General features: G+C 35.3%; 4 protein-coding genes across 4 annotated transcripts; 2 read left to right on the forward strand and 2 right to left on the reverse strand.

Annotated features, from left to right (window-relative positions):
* Positions 1-520: 520 nt before the first annotated feature.
* LOC103340122 (heavy metal-associated isoprenylated plant protein 2-like) lies at positions 521-1,643 on the reverse strand. The gene is made up of 2 exons (XM_008243496.2): positions 1,377-1,643; positions 521-958 (listed from the first exon to the last, which is right to left on the reverse strand). The coding sequence occupies exons 1-2, from the start codon at positions 1,459-1,461 to the stop codon at positions 690-692; spliced, it is 354 nt and encodes a 117-aa protein (XP_008241718.2). The 5' UTR covers positions 1,462-1,643; the 3' UTR covers positions 521-689.
* Positions 1,644-5,233: 3,590 nt separating this feature from the next.
* On the forward strand, positions 5,234-6,805 carry LOC103340121 (S-adenosyl-L-methionine-dependent methyltransferases superfamily protein). Its single transcript, XM_008243495.3, has 4 exons — positions 5,234-5,402; positions 5,536-5,940; positions 6,020-6,289; positions 6,379-6,805. Exons 1-4 carry the CDS (start codon positions 5,328-5,330, stop codon positions 6,712-6,714), a joined length of 1,086 nt encoding a protein of 361 aa, XP_008241717.1. The 5' UTR covers positions 5,234-5,327; the 3' UTR covers positions 6,715-6,805.
* A 4,990-nt stretch (positions 6,806-11,795) lies between these two features.
* Positions 11,796-12,944, reverse strand: LOC103340120 (tRNA-methyltransferase non-catalytic subunit trm6MTase subunit). The gene has a single exon (XM_008243494.3). The coding sequence runs from the start codon at positions 12,717-12,719 to the stop codon at positions 11,955-11,957; it is 765 nt and encodes a 254-aa protein (XP_008241716.2). The 5' UTR covers positions 12,720-12,944; the 3' UTR covers positions 11,796-11,954.
* A 6,132-nt stretch (positions 12,945-19,076) lies between these two features.
* LPPEPSILON2 (Phosphatidic acid phosphatase (PAP2) family protein) lies at positions 19,077-21,040 on the forward strand. The gene is made up of 4 exons (XM_008243493.2): positions 19,077-19,570; positions 19,768-19,993; positions 20,528-20,601; positions 20,759-21,040. The coding sequence occupies exons 1-4, from the start codon at positions 19,394-19,396 to the stop codon at positions 20,984-20,986; spliced, it is 705 nt and encodes a 234-aa protein (XP_008241715.2). The 5' UTR covers positions 19,077-19,393; the 3' UTR covers positions 20,987-21,040.
* The last annotated feature ends 416 nt before the right edge of the window (positions 21,041-21,456 follow it).

Below are 21,456 nucleotides of genomic sequence, written 5' to 3' on the forward strand. Positions count from 1 at the left end.
CTAAATTATTTATTCAAATAGTCCATCAACTCTATATTATTTACTCCATTGGTCCTACCGTTACATTGTGTCAATATTTCCATTAAATATGAGGGCAAATTGGTCATTATTTACCTTAAAATTAGGTTAAATCTAACATAAAATTAGACGGTATGACCACTGCAACGAATGATATATAGTTGATGGACCATTTAAACGAATAATTTAGTTGATTGACCAAAATGTAAATTAAGTATAAGTTTGAGAACTATTTGAGTAATTTACCCTTTATTTTTCAAAATTTTATTTTTGCTGGATGGTAAAAGATAGAGCAAGTATGGTATAATTTGTGGAGGAATGCTTACATCAAGATTTCCAATTGTCTGACGCATATGCATCAATGATTTGAAATTGTTCATGTGTCTCACATATGATCGACTATAGAAACATTCTAATTTGTGTTCTAAAGTCCAAAAAATTATTGTATGTAACTAAAATGTTATCAAATGGTATAATCAGTCGTGTTATAATATAAGGTAAATGATAGTATCAATAAACATTCATGATGATATTATAACAAGTAAACTAATTATATTCCAGTACTACATAATAATTAAAAGCCAAATTTACATTAACCAGATCGGACGACCACCATCATACAAAAATCATTGACCTAAACAAAATAATCATGGATTGACTATTTGACTTTATCACATGATAGAGCAAGAGGGGTTGGGCTCATCACATGCCCTTACAATAACATAGTCAGGGGGCATGCAAATATGTTGGGGCCTCGGGTCTGGTTTCTTTTCTTCCTTCTTCGGCCCAGGCTGTTTAGCTGGAGGAGGAGGAGGCCCAATACTCACTACTTCAACAAATTTGCCAACTTTTCTAGCGCGAACTATTATTTCATATGGATCACAGTCGCCTGTTACAGTCAAAGTTCCCTTGGCTGCATCAGCTTCAACTTTATCCACGCCTACAATTCATTGACGAAATAACGTAGAAATAACAACAATAAAACCACTTATAAACAACAACTACAAGACCAAATTAGCTAGATTTATGATCCTAATTAATAGCTCACACGAGGTTTAATCTTCGCTCGAGTTTTGCTGTTGTAAATAGTTCACACGTGCGCCTACGTGGTAGGTTTTCGAGTATTAATTTATATGTAGTTCATGAGGTTTATATCAATCAACAATTAGTATTCATTTATGCAGACGTAAACAACTGACGCTGGCATTTATCGTATACATAAACGACTAATGTTAACATATATCATATATTCCCTACATCATGGCTACGGATTCTTGTTCCATAGGTAGAGAAAGTGATGGTAAAAGAAATCTATACCTATGGGAAAACAAGATTCAAAAGGGACATGATCATGTTACCTTTCAGGCCACTCACTGCCTTGATCAGCTTCTTCTTGCATTTTAGGCATGATATGTCAACCTTCAGGACAGTCCTTTGTACCATTGAAGAGCTACAAATATATACTCTCTCTGTTTTTCAATATCTCCTAAACTAGCTAGGTGGGTGGATTCTTGGCATACATAGTGTTATTTAAAGAAGATCATCTCAGCTAGGAAGAGAACTAAATGTGTAATATGGAGCTTTGGGTTGCTCACCTTTTTCTAGCTAGGCTCATCTCTTAAGCTGTCCCTTGTCCAACATGTCCTATATATATATATATATATATATATATATATCCTAACCCAACATATATTATATCAACTTGATGAAAATGAAGACTAACGAAGTGTAGGAGATGAAACCCGTATGTTTCATTGACTTGTTTTTATTTGACAACAATTTGATTCCCCATGCCATCAACCACCGTCCACCATATGGCAATCCTATTAAATAACCAAATATCCTAACCTAAAAGGAGTAGAAGTTACACCAATATGAGGAAATTCAAGACACAAGCTAACTAGAAAAATATTATATATATACATATATAAATATATATATATATATATATATATATAAAAGACTAGAGAACAGGAGTCATATGTTGACAAATATGTGATCCAATCAATCAGAGGATAGGGACTAATTTGACTATTATAAGTCTATAATCCTTTCTTTAAGTACAAGCGATAGTCTAAACTACAGAAAATGTGGAATTTCTCTTACACACAACTATGATGTCGTACGTGGAAATTCAAACTTGAGACATTTGGTCTGCAATCATCAAGAAAGCATGGCGGGTTCTTTTAATTAACAAAGTGGAGAGATCATCAAGATGCATGCATATGACATGTCTGCTGTTTGACTTTGTCACAAAACCAAATATATATTATTTTTGCCATTTTAACCTTTACAATAATACAATTGATTTTACTTTAATTACTAAAAACGACACATTTCATAACAAAGGAAATGAAGTTTATGTCTCTGTATCGAAGGAAATTTTCTTCCCTGTATATAACTGGGTAGCTGTATGAAAGCGTTTTGACAGTTGATTTATTTTTTTGAACTTCATTTTTTTTGTCTGCACATAGAGTGATGGATAGAATTTAGAGAAAAAAAACAAGGTCTGAAATGTATCAAGCAAGCAGAAGAATCTACCAACTGATTAAGAAAATCCTTGACAGTGATTCTAGGTTTCGTAGAATAATGTCTTCCATCAACATGTACAATCGGCTAAACACAAACCAACAATAACAAATATAAATAAGCAGGTGGAGATAGCCCACCTAATTGTCGTTGTAAACAAAGAAAGGTGCATGTTTCTCTCTTCAACTGTTTATGTAAATTATTTATGAATTCCATAATTTCTGTGTCTTCTTTTTTGTTTCTTTAGGATGCAAGATAACTAGGTTACAATGGCAATACAGTGTGCAGCTTCCTCGTTAGATCTCTTTGTCCATTTATGTACTGTCTTATTTGCTCACATCACATGTTAAGTTATCAGGCAATGCAATGGATCCGTGCCATCCGGCGCTCCTCAATTCATGAAGAGATAAACTCATCCCACAGCATTGTTTTTGAGACATGTTATAGTCGCGTGTAGGTGAGACTTGAGAGGGATTCGAAGGTGGATTGAACGAGTGGACCTGAAGTATACGACAATCTCACGCTCACCCAAAAATTACTCGGGTCTGAAAATCAAAGAGTAGAGTCTACAACCCATGAGGGGTGGATAAAGTTGACTTTGCTGGTACTCCACTGCATTGATTCCTCAAACCAAAAGTGCAAATTCACAAAAAAGTTCCTCCTCGTAAGCAAAGATGGCCAATCACCAATGGACTATGTGCAGGAGGACAGACAGTCTATCCTCTGAAAAGTAAATGAAATAAGCTCTACGGCTTTAAAATGATTCCGTGGATTCTCTTTGAAGTTAGGTCACAACGAGCTGAGGCCAAGAAGACAAGAAAAGCATTGATTGCCAAACGCATTATGTTGAAGAAGCAAAAGCTAAAAAGCGATACAAAAAGGAGAATTATTGGCCTCATATGCGTGTCTCCGCTTTTTTTCTCCTTCGTCTGCTTTGCTCCTCTTTCAGCGGTCCACCACAACCCCGTCATGCTTGTAGTTCTTGTAAATGGACACAAACTCCACGACAGACACATCTGTTTTTATTTTATTTTTTTTTATAGTGCATGATAAGTGGGAAGAAGTCATGGTTGATTTTAATAGCATTACATGTTATTATGGAGTTCACAGTTGAAACAAAGGTCAAATTTATTCATGAACCTGGAAACTTTCTGGGTAGAAATTATTTTCCATTTGGGTTTGACAGATTTTGAACAAAGCTTTTAGGCCCAAAATGTAATTAGCCCATGCCTAAGAGATGTTTTTTTACCTGAAAATAGCCAAAATAATAATAATAATAATAAAGCAAGAAGAGGGATGTACTCATATTGTACTAGTGACACAAAATTTCTCAATCAAATCATCTTTTTTTTTAAGACAATCAAATCATCTTTTCAATGTAATCATTTGCTATTTAATTCAATAGATGAAACTATATATTTAAAAGTTCTAGTTATTCTTTTATTCAAATTATTGGAAAAAATAATAAAGTATACTAACCTAACGAGAAATTATTGGATGGTACTAAAACACTACCACATGTTAAAACGTATCACATATATTGTAACATGTATTTTGTTGATTAACACTAGACATTAAAGTATGTCCGCCTATATTATAACACCTAAAATAATTATATCACATGACTGTGTTTCAGTACTACTAATATTTTAGAATTGACCACAACCTTGTTGACTCGTAGCTCAATTATGACCTATGTGAATAATTATAGAACTTTTTTTTTGGTTGGAGAATAATTACAGTACACGTGTCTCAATTATGACTTATGGCTATAAAAGAGGCTCCTGTAGGAACTGTTAGAAGAGTCATTTTGTGAGAAATCTTATTTTCTCTTTGTACTTGGTAACCTCACTAATAAGAAGCATTTTCTGTTTTTTTATTAGATAATTATTTGTTTCCATTTGGTGCTCTGAGCACAACAAACCCAACTTCCACTTATTCCATGCTATTCCAAATAGCAATGATAGTGATTCACAATCTGTTTATTGATTCTGTAATTGTAGCGAGGACCAATACCGGGACTCATCTTTGAAGTTCATGTATGTGTTGGATAACACAGCCTCATGGGCACCAGTCACTGCCCCCTCAGCCGACATGTGTCCACCAGGCGTGCTCTTTGTGACAGGATATAGACAACCAGGTAAAGTATGTCAAAAAATTTCAACCAGGGTAAACAGTGCGTCTCAGTGATTCGCAAAGTCCTGCTTCCCCAGACAACTTGGGGAAAAGTTTGGGACTAAAGCCAGCTTATAAGCCTTATCATCATGCACTAAAAGCTTGAACCATCTCCATCAATATGACTTCATTTCAGGCACGAAAGTTGGTCATTGGCCAACAAACAGACTTTTCAAATTGAGGAGCAGATAATGTCCAAAGCCAGAAGTTTTTGAAAGACAATTCCAAGTCAAAAGTAAGAAATGTCATACCTTCTGCAGTAAAAAATTGCCGTGTTTTATGCTATGTTAAACATTTTTAGTGCTTGTTTACCAAGGGATTAAGCTTAGGCAATGTCCAATAGGATACGATATATTCTCTACTGTTCGGATTAAGCAAAGCAATGATGGGCCATTTTGGAGATAGGTTGCCAAGCCACAAACTGTACCCATAATCATGACAGTTGGATTATGAAAAGGCAATATGAATTACCATGATGAAGAATATATGTATTTTAAAAAGGATAGGTGCCCCCAAAGGGTAAAGAGATGCATCATTTGAACTTGTCTTTATAATAACAGTGAAGAAAGCAAGGCACCACCAAGTTCAAGGCAGCTTCAACAAGCATGGATGTAGAGAAAGTCTTCCACATGAATGGAGGGGTTGGCCATACTAGCTATGCAAGAAATTCTTCACTTCAGGTCTCTCTCTCTCTCTCTCTCTCTCTCTCTCACTCTCACTCTCACTCTCACTCTCACTTAGTAATTTGATTTCACAATGTTTATTTCCTTACATGTTCTTCTTTTTTGTGTTTTTGATTTTCTATTGTGACAGAAGGAGGTTTCTGATATGGTGAAGGACATAACATTAGAGGCAATACAAGAACTTTACCTCACCACAACTCCAAAGAGCTTAGGCATAGCTGACTTGGGTTGTTCATCTGGCCCCAACACCCTATCAATTATCAAAGACATCATTGAAGCAGTCCAAGGGACAAGTAGAAAAATCTTTCACCCAACACCAGAGTTCAGAGTGTACCTTAATGATCTTCCATCCAATGACTTCAACTCCATCTTCAAGGCCTTGCCAGACTTCTCTAAAGGCCTCAGCAAAGAAAGAAATGATGGGTCTGCTTCTATTTATATAGGAGGCTATCCAGGCTCATTTTATGGAAGACTTTTTCCCAACAATTCCTTGCACTTTGTCTACTCATCCTGCAGTTTACACTGGCTGTCTAGAGTGCGATATTCACATTCCTGAATTTCATATTTATTAATTTGCTTTTTTACTGTTTATGTAATGACCAAATGCCATGCAGGTTCCTCCAGCCATCTATGAGCAGGGGAAGTCAATAAACAAAGGAAGTGTTCACATTTCTGAATCAAGCCCTCCTGGAGTGTCTCAAGCTTACCTGAAGCAATTTCAAGAAGACTTCACTTTGTTCCTTAAGTCAAGGTCTGAGGAGTTGACTGTAGGAGGAAGAATGGTGTTGATCTTGCTGGGTAGGAGAGGCCCTGATCATGTTGACAGAGGCAACTCTTTCTTCTGGGAGCTTCTCTCTCAGTCCATTGCCATTTTGGTTTCCAAGGTACTAATAATATATGCACACCATCCAGAGATGACTTAAACACTTATGGAGCTTTTAATTTATTTATTTTTTTCTGTTTTGGTTTTTAGGGAGAAGTGGAGGAGGAAAAGCTTGATTCATATGATGTGCATTTCTATGCTCCATCCAGAGATGAAATAGAAGATGAAGTGAGGAAAGAGGGTTCTTTTGAATTGGACAGGTTGGAGGTGCTAGAGCTGGATCAGAGGGGGGACAAGGATAATGAGAGCTATGGAACAAGTTGTGCAAGGACTGTGAGGGCTATTCAAGAATCAATGATTGCCAAGCATTTTGGAGAAAAACTCTTGGACAGTTTGTTTGAGACTTATGGAAGATTGATTGATGAGGAATCTGCCAAAGGAGACATTAACCCCATCAGTTTTGGGATTGTACTTAGAAAATTATGAATGTAAGCCATAGGGATGTTGTTGCAACAGCTACTCTGATCTTATCTATTGTGATTGTGATTTTTAATTCTAAGTCTAGTTTACAAAGAAACTCATGCTGGTCTACTGTTAGATTTAATGAGATCAACGGAAAAAAAATTCCAGGCAAACGTGGGTTATGCCAGTTGGCCAAGACAATGAGCCCGCCCTACATCCAATTTCGAATCCCCTTCCCATAGGTTAGATTAATTTAAAGGCTTTTATTTTTTAAAGGGAAAAAAAATTTAAGTGTTAATAGTCATAAATCACCCCCAAAAAAAAGGAAAAAGAAATAATCTGTGAAGTATTATTATCCATCAACTGAGAGGATGAAGGAGAGGAGTGCATTAGTGATATGGCTTTTATTTGAAAAAGGTAGTGATATTGCTTTGCATACAATTTATTTTATGTTTGGGTTAAATACTTTTTTGGTAACTGAGTTTTACATGAAAATACAATTTAATTGAGAAACAAATTTATCCAAATTAGTCACCGTGTTTTCCCAAATTTACATTTTTTTAACGTAATAGTGATATTACGCTCTAACTATTGGCCCAAAAAAAGAAGAAGAAGAAGAAGAGGAAAAATATAATAAAGCCTATTGAGCTCCAGTAGTCATTTTGGGCTCGAGTAGTCAAGTGGGTTCCTTTAATTGGGCCTATTAAGGTCTTTCTCTTTTTCTTTTTTCTTCTTCATTTTAGGCTCTGTTTTTCTATTTGTCAAAATTGACCTCAAAGTTAAAAATGAAATTGACAACCTAGCTTCTTTTTTTTGCTTTTTCTTTTTTTTAATTTTAAACACAAGAAATATTGGAAAACGGAAAAATTGAATCTTAGGTACATGTGTAAATATTCGTAACTACTAATTCAACCTAATTTTTAATTGAGTTGAATTGGCTTGATTTATATTCACCGCTAAGAGCATCTCCAAGGGAGATATCAAATACCAAACATCAAATTTAAATTTGATGGCTGATGTGGTAATTTGACATTTACACAGTTTTACACTCCACTCGATATGTCAAATAAATAATTATTGTAATAGTCAAATCATTTAAGATAAAGAAGAAGAAAATAATAAGAAAATAATAAATGAAAGTAGCATACAACTGTCTTTAAAAAAAATAAAATATTCATTTGACATCTTACTTTTTGGATGTCAAAAATAACATCTCAACCTCCAGCCTTCATTCCACGTAAGCTTTGACATATCGGTTAGAGTGATGTGAGATGTTATTTCTAGCGGTTAAATGTCTATGTGGCACTTTTAACACATCGGTTGGAGATGCTCTAATTCTATGTTGGGAAAACTTCAAATAAAGATTTTTTTTATTATCAGTCGATCGACCTCTCACATATGTGTGTACCTTCATATAACTTATAATTTCCCCAACAATTTTGTTCTTTTTCACTTTGTAGCCATTTTTTTCTTGTAATCTGTTTCATCCTTCTCTCTCATAAACCCAAAAGATTTTTCTTCTGAAGGGATCCGATCTCAGCAGTGTCAAGGCTAGTCGCTAGTTCTAAACTGTGATGATATATAGAACGTACAAAGCAATGTTGATTTATGTACTTTGTTCTCATCTTCTTAAATTTAAAAAGCAAAAGTGTAAGAATTGACAAAAAGGGTTCTTCACAAACAAGAAAATCAGGCTTTGCAAGAGATGATGACATGCAATTATTTAAAAAGAGAATGCAACAGACCGATATGGTCCCCCATATAGCACTTAGCTAAACCATACATGAGACAAGGCTGTCAATTTCAGAACCCAACCAAGCTAACTTATCTTTACCAAAAGTTTCCCTATACCACCTACCTGTATGTGATATGATATGATTGCCCATCATATTGCATTCCCTCAAATATTCCCAACTCCCAATTTCCTTTTCAAGCAAACGCTTCTTTACAAAAAATAATAAAAGACAGTTCATTCACGTAATGTTACTAATTCGCATGTTAAAGTACGAATAATATCGAATAATATGATTGATTATTCCAATCAAGAGATGATGAATGAACCATCTAACTGAATTTCCACTTCTGATGAGCTATCTTCGAATAATAAAAATGCCCCATTTCCAATTTAAATTTAACCATTTCAGGTACGGCTAATTATAATTTTAGTCTGCCCTATGCTAATTATAATTTTTTCAATCTCTTGTCACCATTTCTTTTCTTGTCTCGGGGGACCCCTCTCTTGGGTTATTTTGAGCTCATAATCTCTGCTAGACACGTATGCATTGGACAAATGACAACTACTCTTTTCTCGTTTATGTTTTTATTGATCTATGTTTTGATTCACATCTTGTCAAGTCAACTCATCACAGGAGTTGCATTGGGAAATGCAATGTGTTTGATGCAGAGACACATCTCCAAGCTTTCCACAGGAAGATGATGAACTGTGAAGGCCTTTTTTTTTTTGGTCAATAGAAACCTGTGATGGTTTGATGGTTTGATGGTTTGATGGTTCACATATAGCATAATATATCACATGTGTCTGGCTATAGCTTTTCCCATTAATTATTGGTCTGTGTGTAGGAGAGGTTAAGTAAAAACTATAGAGTAAAAGGGTAAACCAGTTTTGGGGATGATTTAAATTCTGCAGAAGGCTATCAATCATGTGATGGTATGGTATGGTTCTATGTTGGAATCTGATTCAGTGATAAAGCAGATTATTACTATTAAGCCATGAAGCAGTTCTAATATCCAAACCAGCAATGGGGAGTGGATTTTATTAGCAGAATTGGAGATAAAATTGTGGCAGAATATTTGGAAATAGATGCTGTCCGATGACTTGAAAGGGAATTGATGCCCTTCTTTTATGGTTGATATATTGTCATGAACAACTGAGTTATCCTTATTCGAAACCTTGGCATCCAATGAATATTTGTATAAACCCCGCTTCCTAATCATTTGTACTAAAAAAAATTTCTTATTAGGAACGATATTATGACATCAATTAGATCTTGTCATGTTGGTAGACAAAGTATCTAAAGTTTTGAACATAAATTTGTTCTGATAGACTAATTACATATAATTTAATCCTTCTTTACCTAAATAATAATAATAATAATAATATTTCATGAAACAAGTGGTTTGGAGAATATAGATTTAGATGGGTTTAAATTACTTTTCCAGGTGAGTGGGACTGGGACCTCAAATGCAGGCAATGCATATATCATGTATTAACATAAAAAGAGAGGATAATTAAACCAGTCAAATATTAATTTTGATTGGACAAAAGGCTAACTATGATTATATTAAACTTATTGCTTTAGGGAACAAAGGCTAATATACCTTAGAGTACTTTGAAAATAGTCTTAATCATGATGAAGTTCTAGAGAAGCACCAAAAATCCATCTGAAGTTTCTTCCGGCTCGAGATTGTGATAATGAATGAATGAAGGTCTTCTTCAACTTGTGGGAAATAATTGTGGGGTTCTCAATTTTCTCCTAACAAGCACTTCTTTTGAAAGACTTCTCAACTTTTTTTTACATTCTGATTAATCCCTTAATATATCAAATGTGCATTCATTGTTGGCACCTGCCACTTACAATTTCCCCCTCTATCTAATCAATTAAACATAAAAATAAACTGGTTGGCAAACAATTTTGACTGTGATAGAAACATAAGTTGTTATTTTTTTTTTTTTAAAGGCTCATTCGGGTATGTGGGTTCTATTTTTTTATGCATAAAAGAAAGAAAGTAAGGTTGAAATCGAAAATCACTTCACTAAAAAGAATAAAATCTCTGTCGATAAAAAGAAAGAAAGTAGAAGTGACTTTCCGTCCGGAGATCACAGGTGTAGTTAAAGTACACTTTGGTTGGAAAATTATTGCCATATAACTTCATGATGATTGGTCGGTGTTGTTTTCATTGGGGTAATAATATACTAATGTTGCACACAATATACGGATGCTATGATTCAAATTTATATTTTTTATGGGGAAGTAATTGCTCCAAACTACCATATTAATGGATCGTTTGCGGTTGTTGCTGTTTTATCCACTATATAATTGTGTTACTTAACAGTGAATAAGAATATGATCATTCCAAAAATAATAATAATAATAATAATATGATTTGCTTGGGTGGGTGGGGCAATGCTTAATGGTGCGAGTGATCATTACATTATCAATTATACACCATATTACATACCTACTAGAATCAACTATTGAACTTTTTCTTTCTTTCTGAAAATTAGTGTTTCTTGTCAACAATCAAAGTTTGTTGTGTATTAGCTGCGGATTGAAAAGCCACTTGGTGGTAATGAGGATTATATATGTAAATATACAAATAATAGTCTATACTACTTTAAATTAATATAAATCACGAAAATGAGGATTCGAATTTGAATGTAAGGGGACGAGCTCACTGTTCTAACAAATTAGTCAAACTCATTGTTACGTAATTATAATTTTTGCTGAATTGATGGTTTTCTTTAACTTTAGGCACCATAATTTTTATTTTCATTAATTAACTAACCACCATAATGTTTTAGAGCTTCGTACAAGTGAGAATTTTCAAATATTATATATTTAAAAAAAGAAAAAAAGAAATTGAATTTCAAACGTAGTGGCTTCTTTACCGGTAAAATACTGAATTTTCTATAATTGCGCGTGTATCAATCAAAGGTAACAAAAGCATATTTACACGCATACAACTCTTTTTATGGAAGTTGGAATTCAATTCGATTCCTGGGCTCTATTTTGCCACCATTTAATTATACCAGAAAAATACCAAATAATACATATCACATCACAGTGTATAATATATTGGTTCCTTTCCTCAATTATGTAGTCCACTTGGTGCAGAAGCATAATGTTCAGATTTTCAGAATAAAATCCCTAATTAACAAATTCCTTGCATCGTCAGACTCATCTCAATCCAATCAAAAGAACATACATGAAACATGGATAGCAAAACAGTCTCAATCCAACCCAAAAAACATACATGCAACGAAAATAGTATTGTTTTGCTATCCCCAATTAACGACACGTGAAAAAATTATTTTACATGTCATCGCCATATTCACCGGAATAGAAAAACGCGAAACAAACTAATTCAGCAAAAAGGATTGTAGTAAGATTATTTAAACCCAATATTTTCACCAGAAATTACTGTACATAGCGTCAGGTAGCCGTGTCGTGGCTTACATCCAATTAACCCACATTTTAATTGTCTCTCTCTCCTCTTTTTTTTTTTCCCCCCTCTAATTCAGATTAGCTCTTGTTTGGAAGAACAATGGCCAGAGACTCCTGGTGACGAAACTTCAACTGCTTCTCTATGAAGGCTTCTATGGTGCGCTGAAACTCCTCGTTACTCAGATTGTCCTCCGCCTCCATATTTTCCGGCGGATAATCCTCGCCTGCACTCATGATTTTCCGGCCAATCTCGGTCTCCGATCGCCTTAGCTTCTCCGTTTTCGGCTCTCTCTCGAACTTCTCCGACCTCGTTCTCCGAATAATCTTCGGAAACTCCGATTCTGAGTCCGAGGCCGAGTCAGTGTCCGCTTTCGGATCGGCCGAGTTCACCTCGGAAACGATCTGCTTGTCCTGGTACACAACCTCCTCCTCCTCCCTCACGCCCGAAATGACGTCGTCTCCAAACTGAGACTTCGAACTGCTGCCGCTGCCGCCACCTCCACCGCCGTTTTCGATGAGCTCCTCGCAGAGCTTGGCTTCGACGGCGCCGTCTTTGTTATGAGCCGAGGCGACGTGGCGGGACTTGAGGACGAGAGATGCGATGATGACGTGGCAGAGGAAGAAGACGAAGAGGGGGCTCGAAACGACGCCGAAGAGGAGGCGGAAGTATTCACGCGAGAGAGTGAGTGCGATGGGGAGACGAGAGAAGGTCCAGGAGACGAAGACAACGCCGGCGCCGAGCTCGGCGAAGCGAAAGAGTTTCGCAACACTCCGGAGGCGATTGTACCTTCGCATCGCGCTCGCTTTCTCTGCTTTCACGTCGTGGAAATCCCACGCCTCCATTTCCACAGAGAGATAGAGAAACGAAAGCGATCGGCGGATGCTGAAGGTGCAATTAATTAATTATTAACGGTGAGAGAAAATTGAAATTTTTTATTATGGCATTGGGGTTGATTGATTTTCCGGGAAAGTTCAGAGGGAAAGGAAAAAAAAACTTGGGGGGAAAATGTTGCAGAGGAAATGAAACGGAGGAAGAATTGAACAAAGTGAAGCACTTGTCAGTTTGTCACGACCATGCTTTTGCCTTTTATAGAATCTCCCAAAAATCCTTTGGCTTTATTTAATGGTTGTTTTTTCCTTTTAAATTTTTTTCATTACAAGAAAAGATTAAATATAGAAAATTAAAAAAATGGTGCTCCAATAATACTTATCTATCTTTCTCTCACTATACAACAAATTTGAGGAGAGAGAAATTGCTATAGTGACTACTTATACAATACTTTATATTTTATGGAGGGAGAAATATATATAGGAAGAAATTTTTACTATTTAAAATATAGTTGAGCATTTTTAGCTCACCACTTTAACTCAGGGTCTATTTTCACACTTGATATGTGTACATATGAATCACATCGTTTCATGAATATAAAGTAAAAAGTTAATTATAATTTTGTATATAAACACGTGTCAAGAATTAAAAAGAGTGGTGATAAGAATACACATTAAGTTAAAATAGCGAGCATAAATATTTCTTAAAATATAGAGCATGAACTAGCTAAAACAACTTTCTAGAGGTCATTCCTATGCGTGATCGGGTTTATCTTTTCAAATAATTTTTCCAACTATGATTTGGTTTTTGCTTAAAGATGTTAAACATGGTTACTTCCTAAGTTATTAGTACCATATTCGTATAAATCCTTTAATATAATTATATTAATTTGAGATTCAAGTTTGATAAAGCTCATGATTTAAATCCATCTTAGACTTGCATCATTCCTTAAATCGATACTTGACTGTATATAAATCATGATAACATAAACCCAAACCTAAAATCGACATTTTAACTCAAACACAAACCTAAGATTCTTTTGTAACTTGATTTTTTCTTTTTCTTTTTTTACCTCCATGCATAAACACAGGCCTAAGTTTCTTAAGAATCATATTGCGGTTTGGGGGTAATGAGTAAAAAATGTGTCACGATGACAAGATGTGGTCTTTAGGTCACGTGAGGTGCTCTGTTTCAATATATGATTCCATCTCTGCGTGCCTCGTGTGCTCTGGCTAGGGGTGAGCACGGTACGATATGGTACGGTATTGAGCTCGTATCGCTACTGATATCGAAATTTAAATCGGTATGATACGGTATGAGATTATAGTTTGCCAAAACTGGTACCATATCGTACCATGCCAAATCGGTATCGGTACGGTATCGATATCATTTCGGTACCAAAATGATACAACTAAAAAAGGAACCAATTCAATATTCAACACCACAATAAGTGATGACTAAGTTACAAATTCAAAGATTCAACATATTCAATATCCAAATCCTAATCAACATATTCAATATCCAAATCAACCAAATCAATATTTATCCATCAACAAATTCATCAAACTCAAATGGTTAAAACTCATGTCTTATGACTTACAAACCAAAATAGTTAAAATTATACCTTATGACTTACAAAAATACAAACACAATTCAAACATAAATGACAAAAACATAAAGTTATACTATTCAATACGGTACAGTATTGACCGGTACCAAAATCTTGATACCGCTATCATATCATATTATATTGGTACGATACGGTTGAATATCTCCCCATACCATATGAAATCAGTATGGTACGGTGCGGTTAAGTACGGTTTCAGTATTTCGATTTAAGGTGCCCACCCTAGCTCTGGCTGTTGGTTCGACCCAACATATTCCTCATGTGCTGTGGTGTGTACCAATTCAAATTCAACTGTACATAGCCCCTCTATACTTTCATTTGCTTGGTTCTAAATCATCATTTACCTTTCTTTTCTTTTACTTCCCCCAAGACTTGTTTCCCGTTTTTTGATTTAAAACACATGATAATTAATCAAATAGAAGAAAAACGTCATCAGTCGGAGAAATTCTTTGATCCAACAAATAGATTATCGCATCTGTCTATCGAAACATTTATACAATATAACTTCCCAACTTTAAAGAGCCAAGTTTTTTCCACCATATAAATAGGGTTTCCGAAAAAGATATATATACCGTACTATGTATGGTTAGGGATAGGGGACAAAACTAATTTATGTGCACAAACTACGGTGCATACTGCCTCAGTGAATCAAGTTCGTGCACAGTGCATGGCAGGGCTATGCGTGCATTCAAATGTTATCACCTGAAACTCATTGTACGTCCATTTAATTAAATTTCAATATATTTTTTTCAGCGTGTAAGTAGTAATCCATATAGCCCAGAAACAAACCAAAAATAAATATATTTACTTTGAATTTTCTTCTCTTTTTCAGGAAAATTTAGTCAGGAAAGGAAACGATCTCTGATGATCAGCTGCTGGTCCTTTCTTACCGAGATTGCAGAGTGCAGAGAGCTAGATAGGGTGGTTTGACAGACACGCGACCTAAATTTATTTCCCGAGACAAATTTAATTCAGAAATAAGCTCAATCGGAGGGCTGGTCCATTGGGAAACCTGCTAGTCAAACAATTAATGAATCTACAAATATAAATAAATAATAATATTTGAAAACAAATTTTGAAATGAAATAATTTCAAATGAGTTTGGTTGACTGGGTTGAGTTTCTTCTTTCTAATGGATAGGGGATTGATAGGGACCCCAATGAATTAATGGTGAATTGATCAAATATTATATATAATATAGAAAATTAGACTGTCTAAGGTTATTTACGGGAATAACATTGTTTTACTGTTTTCGACTAATAATAGCCATGCCAGCTTATGTGGAAGTGTTATCATGCATGTCATAGCTTTATTGGTTATAAATAGCAAACTAGAACTATTCCCGTGTCATGAAAGTCTTTCTCCTAGGGTTGCATATTCAGTCCTCAGTCTTCTCTTTTGTCCTTGAAGCTTTCTTTTCCTTTGTGCAGATTGAAAATAAGCAGCCAGTTTTATTGACAGAGTGATGGACGCCTGCCTACAGTCCAGTCCAGTCCAGTCCCGTTCAGGCCCCGGCTTCACCATCTCCTTCTCCACGCCGTTTAACCTGCTTCCTACGCGTGGCAATGCCCCACCCAAAACACTCACCACCCAGTCCACAACATTAAAGCTAGCTTTCAGAGCTAGTCTTCTACCACGCATGTTTCACTTTTTGACTCCTTTAGTTTTCACATGTTATGGGTTGACTGATACTGATGTTATAACACATTTTGGCCCAGTCTTCAGTCGACAGTTCACTCATATTACAACTTGCATACGATAATTAATATATCCGTGTTATAATTTGAATGAATTCGTAACGTAACGGGAGCACATAATATCATATAATTCATGATTATACTAATTTTTTATACTTCACTTCCCATTCAGGTTGTGCAGAAAAAAGATCTAGGGCTTGTTCCTTACGATTTAGAATTCAACAACATTTTCTAGGAGATGAAAGAAACTGCAAAATTATCCATCACCAACCAAAGAAAACAATTTAAATTACATGGGCTCCATTTGTTCCATAAATTCTGCAATTTGGCTTTGTCCTGCTCTGCATTATTATTACTCTTGGATTGATCCTTGAGGCTACATATCTAATATTATCCATAAAGCATTTGGATGGAGTAAACAAAAGCAGATAAAGGAGCTTTTAGTGGTGGAAAATTTGCTTCTCCGGAATCTGCATGCAGTCAGTGTCTGTGAGGGAGTTCCATTGTTGGCAGAGTTTGCAACATAATTATTTTGAAAGTGATTTTGATATAAAAGCCGAAGCTTTTTGTTGATGATAATGGGACTTTCTTGGCTGTAAAGATGAAGAGAATATATGTAAAGGCTGCTACAGACAGTTCCTTCACCTTTCAGTTTAAGTCTTGTATTCAATTTTAGTTTGGCTTTATTGTGTGTGGATGATGTGGTCTTAGTAAGCTCCACACAAACATGACATATATTTGACTCCCTTTTTATGTTTTACAAAGAGGAACGACTAATCTTTTCAAAGTGTTGTGTGCTTAATCTTTAAAATCGAGTCCACCGTCACATATCAACTAACTCTTAGCCCAACAATATTTTTTTTCTGTTAATGTTAAAGATGTTTCAAGTTCGAATATCTTATTTTCCATTAATTAATATATTTAAAAAAAGCGCATCATCTAGAAAAGAGACGTACATGGGCTTGTTCTTCATTTTTCCCTTGACAGTCCAAAATTATCCATATGAATTATGAACACTAATATATTAACAGAGTGTTCGATATGGTGAGGGTGCATATATAAATATGGACCTTCATATTAACAGTAGTTGGATTTCATTCACCTGTTCAAGGGCCTCACTGTTCTTCTGGTTTTTACTTTTGGTCACGTCGCTGCTGTTCTGGTTATGTTGATCGCTCAGCCCGTAGAAGAAAAATTCCTACGTATGTTTCTAAACTTAAAGCCCACAGCTCACTCCAGCTCCATTACCAGCCAAAGTTAAGCCCACTTCATGAAATAAAATTCTGGCTTGGCCTCTGAAAGTGGTAATGTAATTTTGTTTTAAACATAGATATATATGAAATAGGTGAGAGAAAGGAAGGGATGACCGAAATTAGAGGAAGTGATGAGAGAGAGAGGTGGAAGATATGGATATGAAAACTAAAACTAATTTTAAGTTATCAATTAAAACTTTCGGTTTAGTAATATATCTCTTCACAACGTTGAAAGAGTTCTTATTTTGAATTCCTCATATTCCTGGAATAAAATTAAGAAAAAAAAAAAAAGCAACCTTAAGTTATTTTCTTCATTCTTCTTGATGACTGGGATATTGCCATTGTCATGAATTTATAACGATTGTGGGAAGGGAACTATTGGCATAATGTAAATGAACCGACAAAGATGGACTTACAAGAATATTGCAAAGCCTTAGCAGTCAACTATTCTCTTCCATTTTTCTGTAACTTATTAATAATGGTAGCCAATTCAACAAGAAGAAAGAAGATCCCAAAATTGACTCCAACTCAGACTGTCAATTGAAAACAAAGACTTGAGAATGGACGACAAAATCTCAAGACTCCAAATTGCTCTTATCTTAGTTTTTCAAGAGTCCAAGTCATTCGAATATATGAGCTTAGTCAAGTTGGTTAGAGCGGAAGTCTCTCATTTTGCATCAAGTTTGAATTCTCCTCGATAGTTTAAAATATAATATCGCTTGTATAAAAATAAAGAAAAGAATCCAAGTCATTTTTTTTTTTTTTTGTCCTCACTACAAAATGTAATGCTATATAAACCGCATTTATGAATCATATTATAAAAAAATAATTTTATTGTTATATTAAAATCACTTTGCAACTGCACTCTCTATCTCTAACACTCTCAAAAAACTTTGAAAGTGGCTATTCTGAAGGTAAAGTCTCTCTTCTTGCATGAAATTCATGATTTCAAGCCCAAACAAGGAGGCTTTGCCAGAGTTGGAATCTTTTAGGGCCACTTCCTTGTTTCATTAGTGTTATAGTGTAGATGCTTGAATTTTCTTGTTTGTTTGGAAGTGTGCATATGGGAGCTTCGTCACTGCTGATTTGTCTGGTTATGCGTTTTGTAGTGCTGGTGCGGTCAGTTTTTCTACTGTCTCCTCATATGTAGGAATGGATGACGAGAAAAAAGAGAGATGATATTTTCAAGATTATTTTTCTATTTGGTAATTCACTTGCGACATAATTACATTATTATAGTGACCAATCACAACAAAGGATCGCATTCAACATACATATATGTACTTCTCATATTAACACTAGTTTTTATTTATTTATTTATACAAATGATATTGAGGGAGGAGAATCGAACTTAAGATTATATTTCTCATATTAATGTGAATTAATTGAGTATGATATTTATTCAAACCAAGTTGAAAAAGAAACAAAAAAAATAAAGTATCGCATTCAAATTACATATATCGTTCTCATATTTACGCAAGAGTGGAGCTTGATACTAATTCAAATTAAGTTGAAAGAAGTAACACTCAACCAAAAAAATACTTGGTTAAAGTCATTTTCTAACCCCCAATGATCCTTTTTAGTGTGGATAAAAGTTCTTAAAAGAAATAAACGTTTGGTTGAACTTTTGTTTTGTTTTTGGAATCAAATCTTGAAATTATTGTTTAATAATAAGCACGGTATTTATCGTAATCAGAACGTGGTGTGACGATGACCCCGCACACAAGAATTTGATACCTCTTTGGAATTTTCCAGAAATGTTGCTAGGGAGAAATATGTAAACCCGGTCCATGTTTGGATTTTTCTCAGCAAAATAACGTAATGGATGCGCCACTCATTTCCTAGTCCAATCCAAGAGAGACATTAAACTTTGGAAATGGCCGTCGATGGGTTTCAGTCTTACACTCCATCCCAGTTGAATAAAACATGTCATCAGCAGCAGCAGCCACCAATTTCCACCAGCCAAACCTCGAACTCTTTACCTGCCGATCTTGCACATTCAAATCTCTGAAACCCATTTCTTCTCTACTATTTCCCACTTCAAAATTTGTTTTCTCTGGTGGTTATTATTAGCCCCCAAGAAAGCTGTTTCTGGGAGGAGGAGCAGAGCCATGGGCCCCAACTCCGGGGTTGAGCTGATAAAGATGCCACCTTTTAGGAACCCTGATGATGATGATGATGATGGTGAAGGCGTTGGATTGCTTCAACGTGATGATTATGTTGATGGGCCTTCAGAATTGAGTCCTCTGATTGTGGATAAAGGGTGGGAATCTACACTCAATCGACTGGTTGGTAATTTCTAATTTCATCTTAGTTTTACAGGGTTTGTTTCATTTCAAAGCTCTCTATGATGAGAGTTCTGGGTTTCCAATCCAATCATTCTGCCTGTTTTGTGTTTTATCAACATTCTGATTTTTCTTTTTATTTGTTCTTTTTTTTAGTATTTCTTCTTATGATATTAGTGGCTGGTTTCTGTTGGATATAGAGCAAGTGGATTGTGTCTGCCCTTTTTGCTGTTGTGATTCTATGGAGGCATGATGCTGAAGCCATGTGGGCTGCTATGGGGTCTGTTGCAAATACCATTCTATCTGCGGCACTCAAAAAGATACTAAACCAGGAGAGACCTGTTCCCTCATTGAGATCTGAGCCTGGAATGCCTTCTTCCCATGCACAATCTATCTTCTACATTGTTTTGTTCACAATTTGGTCAGGTAATCTCTCTTAATTCCTCTTGAGTTTAAGAGCACTTCTGAAATGAAATTGGTTTGGAGAGATTTAAGGTATGCTTGTAACTTAAAATATGCTGATTGGTGTAAACTACTATAATCAAGTTGATGTAGAGTGTTTGCTTGATGTACATTGTTGGTCCATTCCCTAATGTGCAGCAATGTTAATGGGGAGAATACTAAGACTATGAACTTTTAAAATTTCAAATTATAGTCACAGAAATTTTTGAGAGAAAATAGACACTTTTTGTGGGCATCACATTAGTCTACCATGCTGTATGCACAAGAGTATCATCTTTAGCTCATTTTCTGCTATGACTTTGTATCAACTTTGATATCGTGAAAGGTTTTGGAAATGAATAAAACTATTCCCATAACCCAACAAGAACAATTGGCATGCAGCTTTCTTGTTGGTTCTAATGAGAATTGGGACGTAGATTTCTCGTTCGTGTTAGTCAAATATCAATTTGCTACCTCTATTTTCTCATCTAATTCTGTTGCCTGTGTGCTATATTGCAGTTGTGGAATGGCTAGGGATAAATGAGATTACCTTGACAATCGGTGCTTTTACCTTAGCAACTGGGATATATCTTGTAAGTATTCATATTCAATCTTGCTCTGCTTTCAGTTAAATGATGCTTTGAAGCTTGGCTTACATATTTGAGTGTTCAAACTTCTTTAGTTGATTTGAAGAAAACAGAACTGAAAGGATATATTGCTTATGCATATCTTTGTGATTTGTCTTTGCAGTCATGGTTACGAGTCTCGCAAAAACTTCATACACTCAGCCAAGTGGTTGTGGGTGCTACATTTGGAACCATTTTCTCCATTCTTTGGTTATTGTTATGGAATGCTTTTGTGCATAAAGCATTTATTTCCTCTTTATGGATTCGAATAGTTATAGCTTTGGGTGCTGCTGGGTTTTGCCTGGGATTTGTTGTATACGTAATTCGTCATTGGCTCAGGGATGAACGGTGAACTCTGAAAATTGATAGATAATAATGGTAAGATGCACCTCTTTTTCAGTTCTAACCACAATTGATCTCCTCCAGTGCTTCTCAGTTTCACTTTTCTGTTAAATGTCATTCATAGAAGTAGAAATGTATACAAATTCACTATTCGGTACCGAAATCAATATGCATGGTATTGTTGAGCATGTTCCAACTATACAGTTACAAATGTTATAAATTGCCCAAAAATAAGTAAAAAAATATTTACAGCAAAAGAAGGAAAAGAAAATTGCATTTAGATGAGTGACAGAAAATGCAAAACTCAAACAAACAGTTGTTTCATGAATATAACTTATAAATTAGTCCTCTGGTGGTGAAAAAGTCCAAAACCTTCCACAGAAGCGTGTGCATTTTCTTGGAAGAGACCAGTTCATAAATTTCCATGTCTTCAGTAATGCTTGACCTTTCAATGTGACTCTGGATTCAGATTTGCATGTC

This window comes from Prunus mume, linkage group LG8 (genome assembly GCF_029339155.1).
Source record: "Prunus mume cultivar Tortuosa linkage group LG8, ASM2933915v1, whole genome shotgun sequence".
In the NCBI taxonomy this organism is placed as follows: domain Eukaryota; kingdom Viridiplantae; phylum Streptophyta; class Magnoliopsida; order Rosales; family Rosaceae; genus Prunus; species Prunus mume.